Source organism: Leptopilina boulardi, unplaced genomic scaffold (genome assembly GCF_019393585.1).
Source record: "Leptopilina boulardi isolate dan_hultmark-lab unplaced genomic scaffold, ZJU_Lbou_2.1 LbouV2_278, whole genome shotgun sequence".
Classification (NCBI taxonomy): Eukaryota; Metazoa; Arthropoda; class Insecta; order Hymenoptera; family Figitidae; genus Leptopilina; species Leptopilina boulardi.
Genome location: NW_026137838.1, coordinates 2,084,976 through 2,110,224, shown reverse-complemented (window position 1 = coordinate 2,110,224; position 25,249 = coordinate 2,084,976). Strand labels below are relative to the sequence as shown.

The 25,249-nt window shown below is 26.5% G+C and overlaps 2 protein-coding genes across 5 annotated transcripts in view; one reads left to right on the top strand and one right to left on the bottom strand.

Annotated features, from left to right (window-relative positions):
- Positions 1-25,249, top strand: part of LOC127282067 (caldesmon-like) — a 329,462-nt gene that overhangs the window by 3,467 nt on the left and 300,746 nt on the right. The window contains exon 3 of one of the 2 annotated variants that reach the window (XR_007843138.1): positions 9,579-9,632. The gene's annotated coding sequence lies outside the window, so the exon portion shown is untranslated. Of the gene's footprint in view, positions 1-310; positions 708-9,578; positions 9,633-25,249 lie in introns of those variants that run through there. The other variant, XM_051306139.1, reaches the window with a different exon arrangement.
- LOC127282074 (lachesin-like) overlaps positions 1-25,249 on the bottom strand; it is a 121,634-nt gene that overhangs the window by 11,492 nt on the left and 84,893 nt on the right. For all 3 annotated transcript variants that reach the window (XM_051306157.1, XM_051306156.1, XM_051306155.1), the window contains exons 4-6: positions 14,368-14,614; positions 8,594-8,767; positions 4,606-4,734 (exon numbers count right to left, since the gene is read on the bottom strand). In XM_051306157.1, coding sequence (XP_051162114.1) covers positions 4,606-4,734; positions 8,594-8,767; positions 14,368-14,614 — 550 coding nt within the window. The remainder of the gene's footprint in view (positions 1-4,605; positions 4,735-8,593; positions 8,768-14,367; positions 14,615-25,249) is intronic.

The following is a 25,249-nucleotide window of genomic DNA, read 5'->3' as shown; positions in this document are numbered from 1 at the left end:
TATTTATCCCCAAATATATAAAAAGCATAAAATTTTTCCATTTCGAAAATAATGAAAATAATTAATTCATATAAATAATTAATTAATCATTATTGTTTCTTAAGTTTTGAAATTCTATTTAAAAAATTTTTTTAATTAAAACTACTTTAATATTATTAAATAATTTATTTCATAGTTTACAAAACAAAAATTTCACTGCTTTAAATTTAATACCTCATGCAGTACTGTATTGATACCGCTTGGGATTAATTTCAGTAGGTACTATTTTAGTACGAGAAAGTGATACTAATTTAGAACATTTTTTTTACAGTGTAAAAGCGATATTATCTCGGATAAAGACTACATTTAGCAGGGAATTATTTTTAAAAATTCAACGGCGTAATGTGTGCAATAACGATTCTGTTGCGTTCTCATTAGCTGCGGCAAGTTCCGACTTTTTTAAGAAAAAAAAAAATAGAGAAAAACAAGAAATTAACATCAGGAGTATTAACAGATACAAGTAAAATACTTGTGAAAGGTGTCTACAAAAAATTTCTCTCCTCTGCTTTTGAATAACAAGGGAGATTATAATAATGCTTTTCATATTATTTTTTTTTGTTTTCAATTAACAACTCATTCCTTCTGTTTTATAAAGAACGAAAAATGCCTTTTTCATCTTGTTTTTTTTTTATTCACATTTTTTTCGTGACGTATCATTTTTTTTTCTTATTTTTGGAGAATATATTTTTTCATAACTACTGAAAAAACATTTATTAATTTGAAAAATATTTACTTCACATTTTTGAAATATTTTTGAAATATTTTTGAAATATTTTCGAAATTATAAAATATTTTACTTAATTAATTTCTGTTGGTTTATATGTACTGACATATTGATTAAATACACACTAAATTGAATTATTACATTGAACAAAAGGGTTTTTTTTTAAATATACTTTTAAAATTCTTGTTTAATAAATTGCGAATTTGCATCGTGCTTTACAAATAAAACGTACATTTTTAAAAAAAAATATATTATATGTACTCGAATTAAAAAAAAATTCTCCTGTTTGCTTGTAAAAAAAATATATATAAATGAAGTTTGTAGTATATACTTGTTTTTAAATAACTTGACTTTTTAAAATTGAAAAATCTACCTTCGATACATTAAATCGAAATAGTCGGGGAATTTTTCTATGCATATCAACGTATTCATGTTTTATTCATAAAATCAGGTGCGTTAGTTGTTTTTTAACACTCCACTATATAACTATATTTAAAGAAAAAAAAAAAAACGAAAAATTGCTAATGCATTTTAAAACTTTAATATTTATTCAGTCGGTATAATTAGAAATATTGTGTAAGTTTTTGAACTAAAATTGTTTGAATGCATAATAACGTCTCAGAGAGAGAGAGAGAAAGATGAAGTTTTAGATTTTACTCTCTATTTAAATTTAAATTTATGTAATGAAATAAGCATGAGCAAAAAAAGAAGATATGATAAGGTCGCGTATATGTATAATTTAGTTCATATAATAGGAAAAGAATCTTTAATCAGAAAAAAAAAGTTTGTTTCATTCCAATAAGTTTTTTCATAAAAAAAAAAAATGATTTGAAAACGTGTGTCACTGTTTTTATTTAATTTAATTTAAATTATAAATATAAATTATAACTTATTTTATAAATAGTAAATATAAATTATTTTATAAATAATAAATTATAATTATAAATTACATTATAAATTAATTTAATTAAAAATTTAATTGATTAAATAATTTAGGTTTAAAAAAAGTTGGTTATTGAATTAAGGGGTTTTATTGGCACAATGTAATTTGATTTTCAAGTAAATATCAAGATATCAAGAATGAACAATATTTGGAGTAATTTTGTATAGATGTGTGTTACGTACTCGCAAGTTTTCGGATAATAGCGTTCAATAAGGGAATCTCTCTTGGAATTACTCTCCAGTACCCGCATTCAAGCTGACGTTAATGAAATAGACATCAATCAGTATTGATTTCGGAACTCTCTGGTCGAAACGTTTAGCACGTTCAAATAACAAGACCTTCACTTTACCCTTTTCAAACAATCAATAGCGTGATTTGTCTCCTTTAAGAAATCTTCTTCTTTTACTCTCTCTCCCTTTGCACCTTACATTTCAAATAAATATATTTCTCATTTTTTATATTACAAAATTATTACCGATTTTAAATATATTTTTCGTAAAAAATAATTTCCAATTAATGCCACTGAAATATATTTCTATATATTTGATATCAATTTATTTGCTTATATATATTATTTTGTACATATATATATGTGAAACTTTAAATTGTATAGAAGTTAGTTACAAACTTTTGCACCAACTGTTGTTGTAAAGTTATTACATTATTCATTTAGCTCGTTAGTTGTGAAATTTCGAATTTCAACATTGCGCATTCCATATATAGCTTTGTTCAATTAAACATGATGAAGAAATGAATTGTTAATGTTTGTGAATTTCAAAATTTGTTGCAACAATTAAGTAGATTCTTCCGCTCGCGGTTTGGGAAATTACACTATACATTATAAGGAAAACTATTAACACGTAAAAAAAATAAAAATATAATTTTTATTTGTAATTTAAAATTTATGAAATTTTGTAATTTATCTGAAAAAAATTGGAAAAAGAGAATTGCCGCTTGAATTATTCTCTAAAAAAAAAAAAAATGACTTATATAAAATAATTTTTGTTCTTTTATATTAAATTATGACTGTAAACAATAACTTTTCCTGGGCGCAATATATGACGTTTTCTCTTAAACTGGAGTCCCATGAAACAGATTATCCGGATTCCGGAATAGCACCAACCGATCGCAGATATTATATCCGCTATATAGAGATTTGACGCGAACAACGGAAATAAAGTTTGCGAATGGTTGGAATTGTTTCAGAATCTTTATAATCCGTTGCATGGAACTTTAATATAAAGAATTTTTTTTTCCTCCCCCCTCTCTCTCTCTCTACCCCGGATGCTGGATGGAATTCAGCATAAAATTTTAATGGAAAGTTATAAAATGTTTTTTTCCCCATATATATATATATATATATATAAACTTAATAAAAACTCATATTTTTTTTTTAGCTTCTAACCAACATATTTTACTAAATTAAAAATTTCTCTTCAAATATTTTTTTTTAAACTCCCGAGGAAAATTTATTTCCAACAAAATTTTTTTCTAAAAAACAAAAATTATTTTTATTATTATTTTTTGTTTAATTTTCCCTATAACATATTGGAAAATCAATTATTATATATTTTTTTTCTTTTTGACATGCTAATTCAATATCAATTGAATTGTTGAAAATGTTGGGAAAAAAAAGCTTTTTGAAGACTATCATTTTATTGTGACATGTTTATCATATTGATAGATATTCCAATGGAAAATGAATAAAAGGTTGAATTCGAGCCTTGCTTGTCTAGAATTTCAAATTCACTGACCTACATTTAAATATGTACACACCATTGCTCTTGGAACTCTGCCTATATATTAGTATATTTGTTCTTCTCTTTTGTTTTGCTTTTTTTCTTTTATTAAGAAAATTCTAAATTGGCGTTTTATTTAAAAAAAAAAAAAAATTCCTTCAAGTCAATAATCGCATTCTTCCAATATTATTATTATTTTATTATTATTATTATTATTATTATTATTATTAATATTATTCTTATTATTATTATTATTTATGAAAGGAATGTTGATATATTAAAAATAAGTGGAAACTAATTGCTACACTAATATTTTGTTTTAAAAGAAAAAGAGGGAGAGGGACTTTCTTTGTGTTTTTTTTTTTTTAGCAATCTATAAACTATTCTATTCTTCCTTCAAACAATGCTATCTATTCCTGTCCAATTGTTTGCCTCTTTTTTACTATTTCTATTCCATTCTGTATCTGTTTCTAACAATACCGCGTTTCTGCTGTCTTTTTTCGGGTCGATTATCTACTTCTGTTTTCAAATCTTTCCTTTCTTTCTATATGAAAGGTTTTGAATTCGAAAAGTGGCGAAAATAGATAAAGGAAAAATTGTGTGCGCACTCTTTGAAAATTTCCGTCATGAATTCTTTTATATATATATAGATAAATGGAAAAATCTATTAGTGATTTTTTTTTTATCGACTGTAATTGCTTTAACTTTAATTTTAAACTATTAAAAAACTATTTAAAACTTTAACTATTATTATTTAATTATAATGAAAATTGTTTTAAATATTAAAAAATAGAAAATATTTTTCTATTTTATTTTCAAAAAAAACGATATTCGGTTTAGCGAATTATTTCGATATTTATAAAAAATATAAAATTGAGATTTTTAATCAGTTTGTTATATCTGAAGGAATTAATAACGAGAAAGAATTTTTGTTTTTCTTTTCATGTAAACTGACCAAATAAAAATTTTTGATTTTAATGAATCATCACGGGAATATTGTGAATGATTGATAAACATGTCAAAATTCGTGGCAGACAATTAGGAAGTCTTGTCACAGGCTTCATATCTCCCTTTTTCACCCCCCCCCCCCTCATATATGGACCGCACACTTGTCAACTCATTTTGTCAAAATATAATCTCTTTGGCGTGCAAATACTCACAGTTTACTCTGAGATGAACCCTCTTGCTGACTGCTGGGGGGACATCGTTGCTTGCTATACAAAGATAAGCTCCCATTTGCCTCCTGTCCACCCTGTTTAATTCCAATCTCTCGCCTGACGCGCTGCTCACTGTAATGTCAAATATTTTTTTTCTCTGAAATTTATTCTCATGATAATATATATACATACATATATGGAAAGAGAAAATTATTTTGGTAAATGGGAATGCACATTTTGAATTTTCCACAATTTTAATGACTTTGATTACAGGGCATAGTGGCTCGTAATCACAAGCTATAATGCACTTAACCCATGCCACGCAAGGTGCGGTGAAACTTTTTTACACGAGCTGTAGAATCTTCACCTCCAATACTACTGATTACGCGAATTAACATAAAGGGTGCGCTCTGTAAAAAAAAACGAGAAAAGAGAGAAGCGACTAAAAGCAAAAAAAAAAAAAAAATAGGTTGATCTTCCCCTCTCGCACCACATTTTCCATCGTGGTTTATGGCACGTTCCCTTAACGGAAATTCCTTTCAGCTTACGATTAAATTCAACTAAGAAAAAAAAATATAATAAAACGAGATCAAATTTGTTGAGGGATAATGGATGGTAATTAGGAAATTACTTAGGAAAAAGATATATTATATATTTGTATACTTTATCAAACACTATTTTCAAATTATTCATCGAATTTTAGTTTTTGGTAAATTATTTTTTAAAAAAATTATCGATTAAAAATAAGGTTAATAACCTCTATAATTATTTTGTCAATATTAGTTTTCTATAAATAGAATTTTAATTCCGTAATACATAATATAATATTATCCTCCTGTTTTATCAAATTATTGATTAATCTTTTTATTATTTACCGCGGGTATTATTCGTAAATTAAGAATAATTAGCATATGGCAAAAAAAATTGAAAATTTGATATAGAGACGGAAAAAATAAATAATTAAATAGGAAGTGGATTTTAATTGTAATTGAATTTCATTTTCAGTTTATATATATATATAAAGTAATTAGAAATTAATACTACATTCTCTTAATTAATAAAGTAGGTAATACGATGCTCATTCGATTTAGATCTTTGGATCTGATTCTCCCTATTATGGTGCATTTCTCTGTAACCCTATTATAATGGTTGGTAACATCGAATCTGATTCTCGCTACCCTTCGAGCGTAATGCATATTTGAATAACCCCTATTAGACTCCTATTTTAGATTATGCAACCTAATTCAACTTGAAATTATAATCGACAAACAACTAAACAAACAAGATATATCCTTTTGTCAATCAACAACAATTAAATTTTAATAATGGTATTATTAAAAATGGTTTAATTAATATTAAATTACAAATTTTAATATTAATTTAAATATTTTAATATTAATTTTAATATTTAATTAAAAAATAAATATTTGAAAATAGTTGCTAAAAAAAATTATGAGGAACTATTAATTGGAATGATTTTCTCTCTCTCGAAATGCGGTGATAATGTGATTATCTTTTAAAATGTATATCCGGTTAAAGAGAGTGAGAGAAGTCTCAATTATGAACTTTCAAAGTAAAAGTATATTACCTTTTATGATAGAAAATTCGAAAGATCACAGACCAAAAACCCACATTGGAAAGACCCATATATCTTCTTCTCATTTTCTGAGGGATCGATTGAACTCGTTCCTTCTTCCTTCAAGCGTGAAATGAACACCGCAAACTCATTTTTTTGCAAGCACTTTGAATCGTCTATTTCGTTTGAAAGACTAAGGATCACATTTTGAAATGGAACTTCTTCAAATAATTGGAAATCTCGTTTCTCACATTTTATTTTTTCTTCCCCCGCAGAAAAATTCTCTCCTTGATCTTTACTTTAAGAATGAAACGCACACTTCTAAAAAATATTTATATAGTACGTATAAGGTATGAAAAATGTCAACTGATTTTGCCTTAAATATTTTGTATATATTAAAAAAACTATTTTGATAAAAAACAACGAAAAGATTGCAAACAAATTTTTTATAAAAAAAATATTTAGAAACAAAAATTTTTTATTTTTTTTTTTTAAATTGAACGAGAAAGTCTTTTTTATTTCATTTTAGAACAAGTTCTTTTCGAGATATATGATTGTAATCATTTTCTGCATGAGTGTGTAAGTAAAATCCAATTCTATCTCATCAATTTATTTTTACGGTTGAAACACAATTAAAATTATTATTGCTTTCCGATGACAATATAAAGTTTTTTTTTTGTTCTGAAGCATTTTTTTTCTATATATTTCTTTAAAAAAAAAATTATACGTAAAAAATGTATAAGAAATTTTTTTTTTTAATTAACAAATGTAGTTTTAATTATTAAATGAATTTTGTATTAAAAAATATTAATATCATTTTCTCTGTTTGGATCTAGTTAGATTTTTTTTCTTTAAAAAATTAAATATGGGAGAAAAATATATAAAAAGCTAATTAAACTGTTGACGTACAAGAGAATATGAAATATTCAGGTTATTTTCCTATTTGCATTAAAGAATCTTTATTTAAGAAAATAGAGAGAAGAATATTTTTTTTTTTTTTGTAGAGAAATTAAAAAAAGACGTTTATATAATAATATCTATGGATGAAGTGAGTGAAATAAAAGAATTTAATTAAATATTTGTTAATCAATATTAAAATTTATTTGGAAAGGAAAAATTTTTCGAATTTTAGTAAAAAAAAAAAACTATATTTTAATTTAAAAAATTTTTTTTGTCCTGCGAGCAAAGTAATAAAAAAATATATATAAATATTTGAAGAAATAACGAATATAAAAGAAAACAAAAAAATTGAAAATCTCGAAGAAAAAATATAGGTCACTCTTTATGCATGCACGAATTGCATTAGGGTTCACTTGTTTTCCATTATGCGTATTGCTAATAAGTACTACATTTTCAACGTTCTTTGTGCACGGATTTCTATAGCATTTACAAGGAGAGAATTTGTGGTTGCTGGGGAAGAACAATGCGCACATACTTAACATTCAATGCCCACACATATACTCTTTACACATATGTGGTATATATAGGCAGAATATAGAACCTGAAATTCAGAACTGGCCATCGTCGGGACCATTGTTTTATAGTATATATAGTAATATATATATATACACTGAGAGCCAATCTTGGTCTCGGTCAGGACCTTGTCGGATGTAGAAATATAATATCGACAAGTTAATCTCGACTATGACATATTCAACATGTTCCTTTGACTTTATATACATATATACGAGCACGGAAATCTATTTTAATTGAATATTGCTTCCTCCATATATAGAAGTGAAAATTTACGATTGTGGTTTTCTGATATATTTCGATGTTTTTCGCGACCTCTGGAGCCTAAAAATGTTTTTTTTTAATAAATCAGGGAAAAAAAAATATAAAAACTGAACTCTGAAGAAAATATCGCGGAAAAAAATATTTACCTGAAACAGCGAAAGGTTTCACTAAAATAGCGAAAGATTTTACTGAAACAAGTAAAAATTTTGAAAGGTAAATCTTTTTTTGATTAAAAAAAATCATAAGAATCAAATAAAGACAATAGGTTTTCTTGATTCAATACTATTTTTCTATTATATAAAAAAGTAATAAATTATTTGAAACGATTTTTTTTTTTTTTTTTTGATAATGAAATTTACTAATAAAAGAATTAATTAAAAAATATCAATTTCTTATAGAAATCGAAATCCTTTGTTGGAAAGTTATACGAAAAAGGGAAATTTATATTTTTTTCTCGACTCAGCTTTTATATATGAGAAAATTTGTTAAGGTCGGTGTTTTCGTTATTGGGGTCTCTCTCTCGAAGGCAGAAAGATATTTGAAAAGGGCTTGAAATATTTTCTCTGACCATATATATATATGTTTGTAATTTTCTGCATTATTTCCAATTTTCTTTTTATTAAAATTTTTCTATTATCATCATGAATGAAAATAGAAAATATTTAAGATTTTACTTACCATTTATTAGTTTGTCGTGAGGTCCTTTCATCAGTATTAACGTATTTTTTTCATGCTTCCAAACAATTCGTGGCTCTGGTCTACCGGATGCCTTACACGAGAGAGTAGCATTTTCTCCTTCCGCGACGGAAACCTCTCCCGCTGAGGTTCCGTTAGGCAGTATATCAGGAGGGACTGCAAATAAGCGACCTTGTGTTAGTGAAACGAGGAAGGAAGGCACGCGAAAACGGTGGAAGTGCGAGGGCAAATTTTCTCCCTCCCCCCCCTTTTTTTTTACCCAAGGAAACACAATGTAATTTTCTCAATACTGTCTCTTCTCTCTTCACAACAACAGAAGCGTAAAACTAATTTTTCACTACTACTACTACTACTACTACTTTTCTTTTTTATTTTTTTTAATCAGCTCTCTCTCTCTCTCTTTCTTTTTTTTCCTCTCAAAGTGGAAGTTTCACGGCTTTAATTCTTTTTTTCAAATTGAAAAGCCGTAAAGCTTAGTGCATTCTTATAGTAAATTAGTTTCGACATAAGATCTTAAAATAGCAAATATCATCTCTGTCGTTTTTAATTATATGGAAAATTTAATGGTGAAAAATTTCTTTACAAAAATATATTGAAAATTCTAATCTTCAATTCCAAGTCTTGAAAATATGGAAAATAATCTTGTTATCGTTATATGGATTTTTGTGCGTAACGGAATGGATAAATATTTTTAACGGGATTTTCTATTTTAAATTTTCTATTTTCAAATAAGTTAGATGATTTCTTTTTTTTTTCAATGTTAAAATTGAAGGAGACAATTTTTTTTAAATTGAAAATTTATTTTAATTATTTATAGACTTATAGTATTAGTTCAAAATTAAAAAAAATTTATTATCAAAAATTTTTTAAATTTATTATTCAAAATTAAAAGAAAATTTATTATTCAAAATTTAAAAAATTTTTATATAAATTACTAATAATAAAATACATTTTTTTTTTGTTTCAGATGTAAGTCAACTTTTTCTACAAACAACTGATGAAAATGGAGTGTAATGTGATGGTAAATATTATTTTTTTTCTGTATAAAAAAACTGGTTCGTAATTGGCAAAAAATATTTCCTAAAACAGGGTTGCCACGGATAAGGAAAGTTAGGAAAAAGTCAGGGAATTTTAGAAACTATTCAATTTATAAAAATGCTACTAAAAATTATAATTTTTGAAATTTTCAATTCAAACTTTTGCTTCTAAAAATTAGTTTCAATTTTTTATAATTAAAAACCTCTTGAATTATTTTCATTAGACCGAAAACAATTTACTTGATTCAAATTTACTATTGACTATTATCACACTCAGAAAAAAATTCATTTGAAGCAACCAAATTTTGGTTAAATCAACAAAATAAATGCATTGATATACAGTTAACCAAACATTTGGTTGCATAAACCAAACGTTTATTTAGCTCAATCAAATTTTTTCTTTGTTCAAAAAATTTATTAAAATAAACCAAACAGTTATTTAGATCAAATAAATATTTATTTGAATTAAACAAATTTTGTTTGAACTAACCAAAAAATTGGGTAAATATAAAAAAATGGTACATTTGGTTCAAATATATCTTTTTTCTGAGTGCAAGTAAATATTTATTTGTATTAAATAATTATTATTTGAGTCAATAAAATTTTATTTATTTCAAATACAGAAATTAATGTTCCAAATAAAGAAATTATTGTTCCAAATACCGAAATTATTGTTCAGAAATTATAGTTCCAAATACAGAAATTATAGCTTCAAATATAGTTCATTTAATTCAAATAAAAATCATTTGATTTCAAATAAATATTAGTTGATAACAATCAAGTAACCAATTATTTGAATCAGATAAATTTTTTTTTCAGTGTAGGATCAGGGAAAAAAATTTAAATTCTAACTTGAAATCAGGGAAAAACAAAATATTTTTGTGTCAATCCTGTAAAAGTAAATAAAAATTTAAAAATAATTAAAATTTAAAAAATTAAAATAATTGATTAATTAATAAATCTCGAATAAGTAGTTAATTAATTGAATTGTTTAAATTAATTAATAACAACTTGTTTCAAGTTTATTAAATTTTTCAATTATAGTAAATGAAAGACAAACATTAAATTATATATCATTTAATTTGATCGTTGGAATTTCTAATAAAATGTGCAATTTTCCCGAATTGGAAGTTGATCATTTGTAAATCACAAGTTTGTACCTAACCTTCTCTAATAGCTTCAACTTTGAAGATATACACTTCTAATTTGAGGCATCTAAATAGTTTCAATGCTCTTCTGTCTGAACTCTGAGGTTCAATCCTTTTACAAACTTTGAGTTAAAGAGCAAGTTTCGAAAGGTGGACAGAAATTACAGTTGCACACAGGTATATTACAAAGTAAAGTGTTTGAATTTAACGTAAATTTTACTTCTTTTTTGAATTATTTTACACGAAATTTTACCCTCGCACTTATAAATATTATATATTATTTTCTTCCATACACATAAAAATATGAAGAGAATGATATATAGATGCACTTACATTACATTTTCTCTGTGAAATTCAAGAGTTTTCTCTATCTTTTTTTTTCTCTCTTTTTTTTTGGGGGGGGGAGGGTAAAAAAATTTCAGAAATGCAAAATTGTTATTAGAAAGTATTTTCATTGCTCAAGGAATAAATGTTAAGGTTGGAGAAAAGTTGGGAAGTTGAACTGTGCGGGATTCTGAGAGTTAAATATGGAAATGGGACAAATTAAGTTTAGTACAATTATGAAGGAAGTACATAATAATTAACAGTCTGAGATTACCGAGAAGAATTTAATTAAAAAGAGAAAGGTGTATAAATTAAGTCGAGTTAAAAACTTTATTTTATCCTTGAAAACATGCGCGCCGGTATATTAACAATTAAATTCATTAATAATTTTCAAATGAAAAGTGTTGATGAAAAGTTTTTTTTTTTTTTTTCGTTTGCATTTGAAATTTTTTTAAAATTAGAAATTGGAATTATTTTTACATATTTTTGTTTTTATATAAAAATATTTGTTTAATGTGAAACATCAGATTTTTTTTTTAATGACAAGAGGGGAAAACAATTTAAAATATGCTTTCAACTATTTAATGCTGAACAATGTCTCTCTCTCTCTCTCTCTCTCTCTCTCTCGCTTTAGGAAAAGACAGATTTAATTATAATTATATGAAAGTTGCGTAGTTGCTTTTAAGTCCTTTTTTTGCTTGCTGTTGTTGAGAGCTCAACTATATATATATATACGTCTAGTTAGAGATAGTTTAAGCGTCTTTTGCTTGAAACGATTCCTGTTTCCTTTGAGAATCTGGAGCTAAATCTAGAGTTAAAGTTAAAATTGTAGCGAGTTGTGTGGACAGTATTGTGGGAAAGCGTCTTTGAAATGCAATTCAAGATGTGTGTATGTATACACCTATATACCTTGTTATATACACACAAAGAAAAACATGTCGTCCAGTAGAGATTACACAAGGTGGAGAGAGAGAGATATGTTTATAGTATTTATTTTTAAAAATCTTCTCTAACAATGCCAAATTTCATACATCCTTTTCTCTTGACATTTTTCAATGAAATGTCTACTTTTATTAAAAATTAAGTTTTATTTATTAATTTATTGAGAAAAATATACTCAACATTTCTATGCCAAAGGCATAAAAATAAAAAATTCTACATAGAATCAATAATTTTTATGCCTTTGGCATGAAAGGTTGAGAATATTTTTCCCTAGTGTAATTTTATTAATTATTTATCTGAAAACAAGAAATTAAAATGAAAATTATTCTTTCTATCGTTTTTTTTTTATTTTCTTTAATTACTTGAATTTTATAGCAGTTAATTTCACGCAACTGTTTGTAATTCACTCAACTATTAATTAATCGTAAACTCGCGGTCTTAAAGAGACTGTTTGTTATACCTACTTTGTGTGGATATTGACGCTTGAAGAGCACTGGTTGAATTTTTTATATACATTTCAAGGAATTGTAAATACCACGCTGTAAAAACAGTCTTACATCGTTTGTAGTTTCGAAAATTGCAGTTTTTTTCATAAAAATGAAACAGAACGCTTACTATAAATGTGGATTTTTGTTTGCTTAAGTAAATTTAATAAACATGATCAAAATGTACATAAATAAAAAAAAAACAAAAAATATAAATGTAACATTTAATTAAAAAATCGGACAAGTGCGCGGCACTCGCAATGAAATGGGGTTTCATGGTTGTGAAATCGTTTTTTTTATTAGATATTGTTTGGTAAATTATTTCATTAGTAGTGCTTTGTATTGGATACATGGAAAAAAATTTATTCGATGCAATGAATCCTGTTCAAATAAATATTTAACGAAATAATTTTTATTTGGATTTTATTAAATTTGTATTTGAAGCAATAATTTCGGTTTTTGAAACAAATACAATTTAATTGACTCAAATATTAATTATTAGGAAGAAATAAATTATTATTAAGGCCGGACGATATTTTGTTCTATTTCAGATAGAAGAACTGGACTTTACTTTTTCGAATTATTTTGAAGCACTAAATCCGAATCTGTCAATTATATGAGGTCAGATTCGGATTCAGCAGTTTAAAATGCTTCGGTAAAGTACACAGAAAATTATAAGGTATTAAAATAAGCTGCAATGCTTATTATTTTAATCCAATTTTGCTTATTTTAATATCAAAATGGATTAAAATAATAAGCGTTGCAGCTTATTTTAATGTCTTTTAATTTTTGGTTCTTGGTTTTGAAGTAGGACAAAATTTTTGTCGTCCTGTGGCGTGATTGGAAAGTAACCGATTATTTGAATCAAATAATTTTTTTTCAGTGTGATCATCATTGGTAATTTTTTTTCTTTAGTAGTGCTTTCTTATGCTTGTAGTTTTAGTGGTTACCAATGGTTGTAGAAATTATTGGTAATTTTTTCCATTTATTTCTTAGTTAGTTCTTTCCTTTAGTAGTTTTACCAATGGCTGGACATTTAATGCTTATATTTACAGAAAATTAAAAGGCATTAAAATAAGCTGCAACGCTTATTATTTTAATCCAATTTTGCTTATTTGAATCTATTTTGGTTTTAAAATAAGCAAAATTGGATTAAAATAATAAGCGTTGCAGCTTATTTTAATACCTTATAATTTTCTGTGTTTCTTTTAAATTTACGTTTGTAGAAATAAATTTAACAGGTGTTCGGAACCCTACGTTTCAATGCGAGTGCCCTTACCCGATTTTGATTAGTTTTGTCAATTTTTGCTCCTCAAAAAATGTCTTCAATTTTATGATATACAAAATTCTGATAAGGCTTTCACATTAAATTCTGGCTAATCTAATCTAATTCAAAAATTGTTTTCATAATTAATCTTAGAACTAATATAATGTAAGATTGTTTTACAGTGTGACAACAATGTCTTTTGTTTCGGAAAATAGGATTGTTAGGCATTCATTGTTGCAATGCAATTATTATATATATATGTATGTATATCGATAATTATTTAGTGTATATTGTGTGATTTACGCATTCTGGTTAAATGCCAGCGTAACATCTATATGTATATGAATCAGTGAGTGCGTATGTATATATATATATATACGTAGTGTGTGTGAATGAGATAGAGAGAAGCGGTTAGGTAGTAACATGTAATTCTGTGCCAGTGCTACACGTTTTCATCGTAGCTAATCGAAACCTATGCACAACGATGGCACACCGAGCTATCTGTCAAGCGTGCACTATGTTGTAGGAATGTGCACCATGCAATTAAGCATACCTAGAACGTCCACGCACCCCAGTTGGTTCAACATAGGGTTGGTGTTGAGTTGACACATATAACAGCCACGATCAGCTTCCTTCAATGTGTGAATATTCAAACGCCATGTAGTTTCCTCTTCTCCTTTTGAAGGCGTTTGATTCGTTGTCTTGACATTCTCGAGGGTAACAGAGAAACGTGGCGATTGAATTACCGTTTTCTCGCCCATTGACAGTATCGTCTGATCCCCAAGGCGCAACCATCCCACCTGTCGAATAGAAAGCAATTTCCTTTTAACGATATAGTCGAATGATTCTTCGTTTCGTTTCGCGCGTTCATTTTCGAATGGCCGATATATATGCGAGGGATGAGAGGAGACTCTAGGGGGGGGGGCAAGAGTTGAGTTTTAATCGATATTTTATATATATATAGGTGTAAGCTTCTTCGTCGATCGACGAGCGCGGATTTGAAATTTAAACCCAGTTTGAGTGTCCGGCATTCGGAAAAATAATGGGGAACTCGTGCTTCTGAATGGACACTCATGTCGAGATGGAATACTCTGTATTTCTGACAAATCGCTGTAATCTCGCTTTTTAATGACTTCATTTCATGCTTAATGCTGCCTACAGATCTACTGCGTATTTATGCGCATTTTCAAAAGTTCAATTTCCACTCCCCTTTTGCAAATATATATATTTACTTGTATTTTATTCAGGTCAAGTTATTTTCGATACATTTTTCTCTGTTGCAATCAAGTTTCTTACTTTCTTTTTGAATTTACTCAAAATATCCACAAAAGAGGTGGCTATCGAAAAAATTATTACAGAATAAATTTTGTATCTAACAAATTTTGATGGGTATAACAAATCTGTATTGTAGTAGTAACAATATATTTGTTAGTAAAACAAATTTTTAGTTGGTACAATACAAATTTGTTGTATGAGACAATAAAATTTTGTTGTTAACAACTTTTGTTTTAGTAGTATAATTTTGTTGTAGTAACAAATATATTAGTGCAACAATACAGATTTATTGTAGCGACGAAATGAAAGTTCCAGGTTTAGTAAAGCACAAAAATTTCAATTTTCTCCGTGTAGCCTGGAAAAAGCTGCAAATATTGATCAAAATCGGAAATGATATTTAAAAATTAAATTTTACAAACAAAATTTGAGTATTTTTAAAATAAAATTTATTTTATTAACAGTATTTTAAATATAAAATGTAATTAATAGTTTTAAAAAAAGAATTTCTTGAGCTTCAAAAGAGTTATAATTTTGAAATATTTAAAAATTAGTATTTTGTACAAAAAATTTAATGAAATAATATTTAAATTGAATAATTATAATTCTGAAGTATTTAAATAATGTGACGATCTTGGAATTTTATTACCTACATACCTGCGACCCGAGCGGTATGTTTACATTCAACTATAAAGGTTATCTTAAGCCATAAAATTATAACATTCCAAAGATCCTTTAATTAGTTGCAATTCGTGCATTGACCTGTTCAGACGTTGTCAATGGGGCTTTCGATATTTTAATTTTTAAATTAAAAATTTTACTATTTTAAACATATTTCTTAGAATTTTTATTTTTTGCAAATTTTGAAGTGCGCGAATAATTTCGGGAGTGCTCGAATTTTTTTTTAATTTGCGATTTTAAAAGTATTACAGTGAAATTTTTTTCCTTCATTTCCGGGATTGTTCGAAATTTTTAAAACCGCGATCGCTGAAATCTTTATAAAAAAGTATTTTCTGTCTAAATTATATTTAATGTTGCGGGAGTGATCGAAAATTTTTAAATCTTATCACTTGAAATTTATAATATTCATCGGCTGCAGACTAAGGTTAGAGATATAATTTTTTTAAAATTATTTTTTCTACCGCAATAAAAAAACAATTTTGTTTACAAAAATGATTAGCATCATTTTGAAGCCAAGGAAATTTTCTTTTGAAAGCATTAATTACATTTCTTAATTTTATTTAATTAATTTAGTTTTTTGATTTTACCATTTTGCTAATGCTAACAAGGAAAACTATGTCTGGAAAATTGGGAAATAGTTGGGAATTGTTTTTATTAGTGTCCACCCCCATTTTTTTTTATATTTTAGTTTTACATTTTTATTAATGTTATTAATATTATTATTTGTTAATATAATTTATTACAATTACAAAATTACAATTGCAAAATAAAAGTATATTATTGAAATTGGATTTGAATTGTCTGACCGAATAGCCTTCCAACTACTGGAAATTTGAAGCAAAGAGAATCCGCGGCATGCTGAAATGTCTGACCAGAAAGTTCCTTTACCACTGGAAATTGAACCGAAGGATGTGAGTAGTTCAAAAACACTGTGGTCAGACAGTCAGATTTTCTCAGTAGTCAGAATAAATATTTGTAAGACTCTCAAATGAAATCAACAAATACTTTTAGTTTGCATTGAACGTGAGCGCGACTTAAAAAAGTTTTTCTATTTTTTTTCTTTTTTCGTTTTCTTTTTGCAATGTAAATATGTAACATGCAATTTATCAGGATTTTTCAAGCTGCGTGTTTTCAAATTTCCACCTTTATTGTATAATTATTTAATTAAAAAATGAGAGATAATTTTTAAAAAAAAATAATTTCATTTTTTTTTAAATTTTGATATTTGTCTGAAAATACGTTTTGCTTTCTCATAAAAACATTGATACCTCATCAAAACACAAAAGGGAACATAAAATTATAATGTGTGTAGAACAACTTCAAGAACGTACTCAACCAAGTTCGCATGAATTATTTCCCCACATAGCCAAGAAACCTTTCTGTATATACGCGGTGTATATGTTAAATTACACCCAACAGATTTCAAGTCTCGTCTTTCTCTCTCTTTCTTTGAACTTGTGAATTTGTATTCCCAAACGTGTACTATACAACAACGTCTGAGACAAAAATGTGCTATTTGGATCAAAGAAAAATTGTGGTGTACAAAGGAAACTGCCACACAGTCTTTGCAATATTCATATTTCAATATTTTTTTCACCCCTTTTTTTTCGAAAAAAAAAACATTTTTGATAATTAATTGACATTTTTAATCCCATCTGAAGTTAGAACTATAAATTAAAAATTTATCATAAAAATTTTAATTCATTGTGCTCCATTAAAAAAAAATGAATAATTTATTTGAGATAATGGAGATAAAAAAATGTGAATAATATTAAATATTCATAATAATAGTTATAGATTTCATAGAAGCATTCATCATCCAATATCAATTACACGAATGATTAATCAATTGATTAATTACCTACTCAATAATTAAAGGTCCGATCGTCAGCCCGCGTCACAGATCTTATTGTTTCGTTTATATCTACAATTTCAACATGTACTTCCCTTTCTATATATATATAGGTGTATGTTGGATTGCCTATTGTTTCCCTATACCACTAGATCAATTCGCAAGGTTCTGCCAACAGTGTCCTTTTGTCATATAGTTGTCATATAGTGTTCGATATAAAGGTATTCGCTTTCGATGGGACTTTCAATGTATATAATTCCTCCATTTATATGTATATGACATTTCAATCACATCAGATTTAAAACAACTATATATATGTATCTATTCGAACGAAAGTTCATTTTCAAGTAAAACGATAATAAAAAAAATATATATATATATATAGCTTCTAAATTGTATAACAGAAAAAAGGAAACTGCTCCAGGTGTAGTGGAAAAATTATTTTTTTATTTTTAAAGTATTTTCGTTTTTCTCTATATATATACACTGAAAAAAGAATATTCTACTTTTTCACGATATTCTTGAAAGAAATATTCATATTAAAGTAGGAAATATTTTTATTTCGAGAATATTTTCATTTCGAGAATATTTATAACTTTAAGAATATTTTTGACTTTAAGAATATTTTTGACTTTAAGAATGAAATCTTTTGCGTTTTATATTAAAAATTAAAAATTTTGTTATTGGCAAACAACCCTTGTAGAAGTTGCCCTATTAGGGCCCTAGTAAAGAATGAAACGCCACACTTGATCAAGGCCAAATCAAGACGACCAGAAAATGTATGAATTTCCTAATTAGAACCACATCAGGCGCAGTGTTTCATTCTCTAATAGGGCAGCCTGATCCGCCCCCGATCTGAACCCTGGCAAAATTTTTGCACGGAAAGAATTAATAAATTATTTTTATTGGTCAATAGTTAATAATTTTTTATTCTTACACGGAGAAAAAAAGTTAGCCATATTAGCAAAAATTTAGCTATTTTAGCTAACCCTATTTGCTATTATATGGACAGCAATTTTCGTTAGCTAATACAGCTAAAAATTAGCTACTATAGCTAAAATAGTTTGCTGTAACAGCTAAATATTAGCTACTGTAGCTAAAAATTAGCTATCCTATTACACTCATTTTTCTCCGTGTAAAAATACTTAAGAATTAATTTTCAGTATGTCTATTTAAGTAGAAAATTTTTTAGAATTAAAAATTAGAATATTCATTTTTCAGTCCTATTAGACTAATAATAATTAATAACACTTAGTTAATTCGTTTAAAAAAAAAAAAGTTAAAAAAAAATTGGTTAAAAATTGAAAAAAAAGAATTCTGACTTAAAATAGAGAGAAGGATTTGGAGCAAAAAGTATATAAAAGAAATAATTCTTCAGGTAGTGATAATCGGAAAAGATTGTCTGTCTGGAGTAAAAGGATGATTAAGAAACGTCAGTGTGAGAGAGAATGAGAGGAAAAAAAGAGAAACATCAGAGAAAGTTTTTCCTCTTTATCTCGTCCTAAGAGTCGAGTAATTTCTTATCACAAGATAAAGGAGAGCGTTTCTTTTTGATAATAATCTAAAGCCCTCTTTAAGGGCCTACACAGTCTCATCTTCATTTCAAATATACAGAGAAGCTGTTATATATATACAAAGCTATATATATATATATATAAAATATATCTCACACAAAACTCGAGATATGCTCATTTCTCCGTCTCTGAAAATCACGACTCGATAACATTTTACTTTACTGGAAGCCCTTCAATGGGAAAGTTCTTACTGGGTATAGGACATCTGCGCTAAAACCCCCGGATCTCTCTCTAGAACAATAGGTACTCGACAGGTTTTCTGTTTCAGGTAAAAAAAAATATTTTATATATATATATATATATATAAGAAGAGCACTCGTGGAAAAAAGCTGCTCTGGCTACAATGTTCATATCATGTGCTCGATAAAGATTTATCTGGCTGAATGTATCGAACGTGCTTTTTCTTTCAAGGAGGTCATGAACTTCGATTTGAACTGTAGCTTTCAATAATACTCGTCGTAAAAATTTCTTGTGTAATTGATAATGCAAAAGGTTCTCTATATATCTCTCTTGTATCGAATTCCCCCTTATGTCATTTTGGTGCAATCTAATTTTACACGAGTGTCTTTCTTGAATTTTTTATTCTTTCTTTCAATTTTTAACGATTGTCATGAGTATATGATATAGTAAGTTTTTACAATAGGAGCTAAAAATTTTACGGAAAGTTTTTTTTTTCATTATTTATTAATAAAAACCTTATTTAAAAAACTTTATACACTGAAAACAAACATTTATTTTATTTAAATAATCAGTTACTTATTTGTAGAAAAAATATTTCATTCAAATAATAAGTTACTTCAGTATTATGAAATATAAATATTTATTTGTATCAAATAATTATTATTTGAGATGGCATTTGTTTCAAATACAGAAATTATTAGTTCAAATACAAATTTTTTAATTCAACTAAAAATTATTTGGTTCAAGTAAATATTTATTTGACAATATAGTCAAGTAATCGATTATTTAAATCAAATAATTTTTATTTCAGTGTATCGGCGATTACTTTTCTTGAAAATTTTTACCATGATTGTAATAATTACAAAACTAATTGTAAATAGTATTGTAATAATTACAAAACTAATTGTAAATAGTATTGTAATAATAACAATACTAATTATAAATAGTATTGTAATAATTACAATACTAATTGTAAATAGTGCAATCTATATTGTAATTGGTACAATTTTTTTCTTTTTTGTAAATACTAGAATTTATTTTTCTTGATTCAGTTTTGTATTGTTCGACCTGCCAGCGTTCAATTTTCTTTTTTTTAAATATAAAAAAAGCGTTGAATATATCACATGATAATTGATAACGGCTTCAATGCGGGAATGTTTGGTTGGAATACGTGTTCTTTTTTTTTTTGCGCAAAAAAAAATAAAAATTCGATGAATACAGTTTTACCAACTTGAACGTTTTTATTCAAAGAAGGAATTTTTCAACTCGACAGAAAATTTTTCTCCCGTCCAAATTCACCCGTACAATGCTATGGGATGCCGGATGCGAGTTGCAGATGTATGGAGTTCAGTGAGGCGAGTAAATGACAAAGAAAGAGAGAGAGAGTGAGTGAGAGAGAGCGAGAAATCGAAAAGAAAAAAGAACGAAAAAATAATAGTAATGGGAGGTACAGGGAAGAAAACAGATGATTGAGAGAATATATATATATTTATATATATATATATATTCGAGTGAGTGAAGTAGGAAAAAATATGAAAAAAAAAAATTTTCTTTTTCATATCCTGTCATTATACACTTCTAATTTATTACGGCTATCAGAAAAAGATGTGTACCCAAAGTGCGCATATTTTTCTCCTCTCTTTTATTTTCAGTTGATAAATAATCTTGAAAATTTTTTTTTTTGTTTCCCGAAAATGTTCCTATTTTGTTTTATATTGGGAATATTTTCTTATTCCTCTTCATTGGCTTTTTGAAATCTTTTTTATGTATGGTAATTTATTTTCTTTATGGTAGGTTTTATAGCACAAAAAGTATAAATTAATTTTTTTTTTCACATCGGTACGTTTCTGAAACATTTTCTTTTTTTTATGTTAAACACTATATTATTTTTTATTTTTTTATATAAATATTAAATCTCCGTCACTTGCATATGATGAGGAGATTTTTCTCACACTCAGTTGCATTTTTATATTTCTCTCTTGAAATCGTACATAAAATTATTATATAATTTTTAGTTCTTTTTTTTTTTATTTCGTTCTTCTGTTTTTCGAGTTTTATTATTTTTCTATATTGTAGGAAAAATTGTTTTCTATTTTTTAAATAGAACAAAATCTTGGATCATTTATCATTTCTTCTTTTCTTTAAGTAGAAAAGTATCGTTTTCCTTTTTTTTAGGAAAAAAAAAGATCCTCTTACTAATCGGCCTTTTGAAAAAAAAGGAAATTCATAAAAACTGATAGAAATATAACTAGGTGTATTTTCTATTTTCTCTCTTACAAATAAGTTTTCATTTAGGACCCCTTGAAATGAAACAATAGTTATATTTGAAATTTAATTACCATTGACAACAAGTCTAAAACAGATATTGAAATATCTGTTTCCAATACTTGTTTCAAGAAGTGCTTACAACAAATGATCAGCGCTGACCTATACATCTAGAGAAAGAAATAGATGTGCTAAATAAATATTATTTTAATATACTATTTTTAAATTATATGTATATTCTAAATTTATGAATATTTTAAATAAATATTCTAAATAAATAGTTTAAATAAATATTCTAAAATGTGATATAAGACGTTTCTTAAATGTCTTACACTGAAAAAAAAATTTATTTGATTCAAATACCGGTGTATTTGGTTATTATCATATAAATATTTATTTGAATCAAATATTTCTTATTTGAATCAAATATTTCAGTATTTGAAGCAAATACAATTTATTTGATTCAAATAAGAAATATTTGATTCAAGTAAATATTTATTTGCTAATAACCAAATACACCGGTATTTGAATCAAATAAATTTTTTTTTCAGTGTACGTCTTAAAATAAGACACCGGTTTTTCAGAATAAATTTTTGTTCACTGTTTTAATATTTAAAAAAAAATTGTCCAAAATCAGAATTGCAGTAGAAAAGATATTGCCTCTTTTTACAACGAAAATTCTTTTTATATTGATATATTTTTTTCATTTATTTTATTTCATATATATATATATAATAAAAGATAAGAAATAGAAATGTCAATTTATTAGATTATATTGGCTTTTTTCCGAAATATATAGGTGAACACAATAAGTGCCTTTTGGACATTCGAAATAGTTTGGCGTCAGTTCAGTTTAACGACTGATCAGTTCCGATTGAAATAAGAGAGAAAAAGAGAGATATAAGAAAGCTTTAGGAAGTTGTGTTTCTTGAAGTGTTCGATTATTAACATAGACTAGTGACGTTTCCGCGGAAGAGAAGGAAAAAGAAAAACGGAAGCGAGAGTATCCTTTGAAAACTCACGATGCGTTATTGATTCACTTTAGTTGAGAGAGAGAGAGAGAGAGAGAGAGAGAGAGAGAGAGAGAGAGAGAGAGAGAGAGAGAGAGAGAGAGAGAGAGAGAGAGAGAGAGAGAGAGAGAGAGAGAGAGAGAGAGAGAGAGAGAGAGAGAGAGAGAGAGAGAGAGAGAGAGAGAGAGAGAGAGAGAGAGAGAGAGAGAGAGAGAGAGAGAGAGAGAGAGAGAGAGAGAGAGAGAGAGAGAGAGAGAGAGAGAGAGAGAGAGAGAGAGAGAGAGTAAGAGAGCAATGGCACTCTTCTGCCTCGTTTTTGTCCTTACTGCTCTTCCGTCTCGGAGAGTTCCCACTTTTCTCCCGAAAAGACTAGCAAACTATTTCTCTCACAAAGTTCGTTAAGCGATCTTAGAATGCTTTTCTGCAAGGTAGCTGAGTCTCATAATTATCTCGAAAGCCCTTCAAACTAATACTTTTGACAGGTTAAGGATCAGCAATAGTAGAAAATTAAATTTCTAATCTTTCGAAAAACACGCACCTTGATTTTGTCTTTTTTTTAAAATTTTGTTGAAACTAATTTATTATTTTACAGAAAAACTATTTTTTGAACAAAATATATTTTATTTAAAACAAATTAATAATAATAAAAAATAATAATTAAAAAAGTAATAATAAAAAATAATAATAAAAAATAGTAGTAATGAAAAATAGTAATAATAAAAAAATAGTAATAATAAAAATAATAATAATAAAAATATTATATAATAATGTTCTAGAGAAATATTTTTAAAAATTTTCTACTGTTGATAAATGCTTTTATTTTGAAATCAATACACCTATATTTATTATATTAATGAGAAAATGTATAATATTTTAAGAATATCATTTTTCAATGAAAAAACGTGCGTAAGGGAATTGGGTAATTTTTTTTTTTTGGACTGATTTTAAGAATTTGCTAGTGAAAATATTTGCTTTTAGATAATAAATTGTTAACGCAAGGGGATTGACGAAACACCAATGCATTAAATGATTGGAAACATATTTTACTGATGAACGATTGCAGCAAACAGAGGGTGTGATTTTTCATCTATATATATGACGGTTATATTTTACAGGGATAATAAATATATTTTTTTTATAGTAAAAACCAAAATTGTTACTACAATTTTTTTTATCAAATTTTATAAAGTGAAAGGGAAATGATTACAAATTAAAAACAAAATTTTTCCATACAAAAAATTTTAAATATTGAAAAAATATACTTGAATTAATTAATTAAATTAAATTAATTTTTCTTTTATTTATTTTAACAAATTGATGGGACGGAATTTAATTAATTAAATTAATAGCAGTGATTATTTATTTGAAATAACAAATGTACATATTTTTGCTGATAAAAATTGTTTATTTTCAAAAAATGTAACTGATTCTTTTATGAAAATATCAAATTTTGTTACGAATTCGACGTCTACTTTTATGATTTTAATGTAATCGAATACCATGAAATGTTAGAATATAATATTTTAACTCAAAAAAGAAATATATATATATATCTTCATATTGAGAGGAAAATAATTACGTGTGTAGCTGTTAAAATAATTTTGACTCATTTTCGTGACAAAAGAATTTTTATTTATCTCTCATTTGTAGCTTAATTTTTGCTTTTGAATAAGTAAAATTTAACTAATTAATATTGGAAAAAAAAATTTGACTAACGAATTAGTAAAATTTAAATAATTATTATTTGAGTCGCAATTAAATGGTATTTGTTTCAAGTACAGAATTTATTGGTTCAAATAAAATTAATTTAATTTAATGAAAAATTATTTGGTTCAAGTAAATATTTATTTGTTAACAGCCAAGTAACCGGTTTATTTGAATGAAATAAAAAATTTTCTTTCGTGTACAGAGAAAAGTTTTGTTTTGAATCAAATATATCATTTTTTGAAACACAATTTTTTTTTATTACATACTATAGCAGAAGTTACTATTGCAAAAGTTACTAGGGCAACAGTTACTAACTATGGCAAAAGTTACTATTGCAAAAGTTACTAGGGCAACAGTTACTAACTATGGCAAAAGTTACTATTGCAAAAGTTACTAGGGCAACAGTTACTATGGCAAAAGTTACTAGGGCAACAGTTACTATGGCAAAAGTTACTAGGGCAACAGTCACTTACTATGGCAAAAGTTACTATTGCAAAAGTTACTATTGCAAAAGTTACTAGGGCAATAGTTACTATGGCAAAAGTTACTATGTCAAAAGTTAGTTACTAGGGCAACACACAGAAAATTAAAAGGCATTAAAATAAGCTGCAACGCTTATTATTTTAATCTAATTTTGCTTATTTTAATACCAAAATGGATTATAATAAGCAAAATTGGATTAAAATAATAAGCGTTGCAGCTTATTTTAATGCCTTTTAATTTTCTGTGCAGTTTTTATGGCAATAGTTACTATGGTAAAAGTTACTATGGCAACCGTTACTATGGGAACAGTTACTTATTATGGCAAAAGTTACTATGGCAACAGTTACTGTGGCAATAAATAGATTATTTATTATATTCAAATAACTTTTGATCTGAATTTAAAAAGCCACG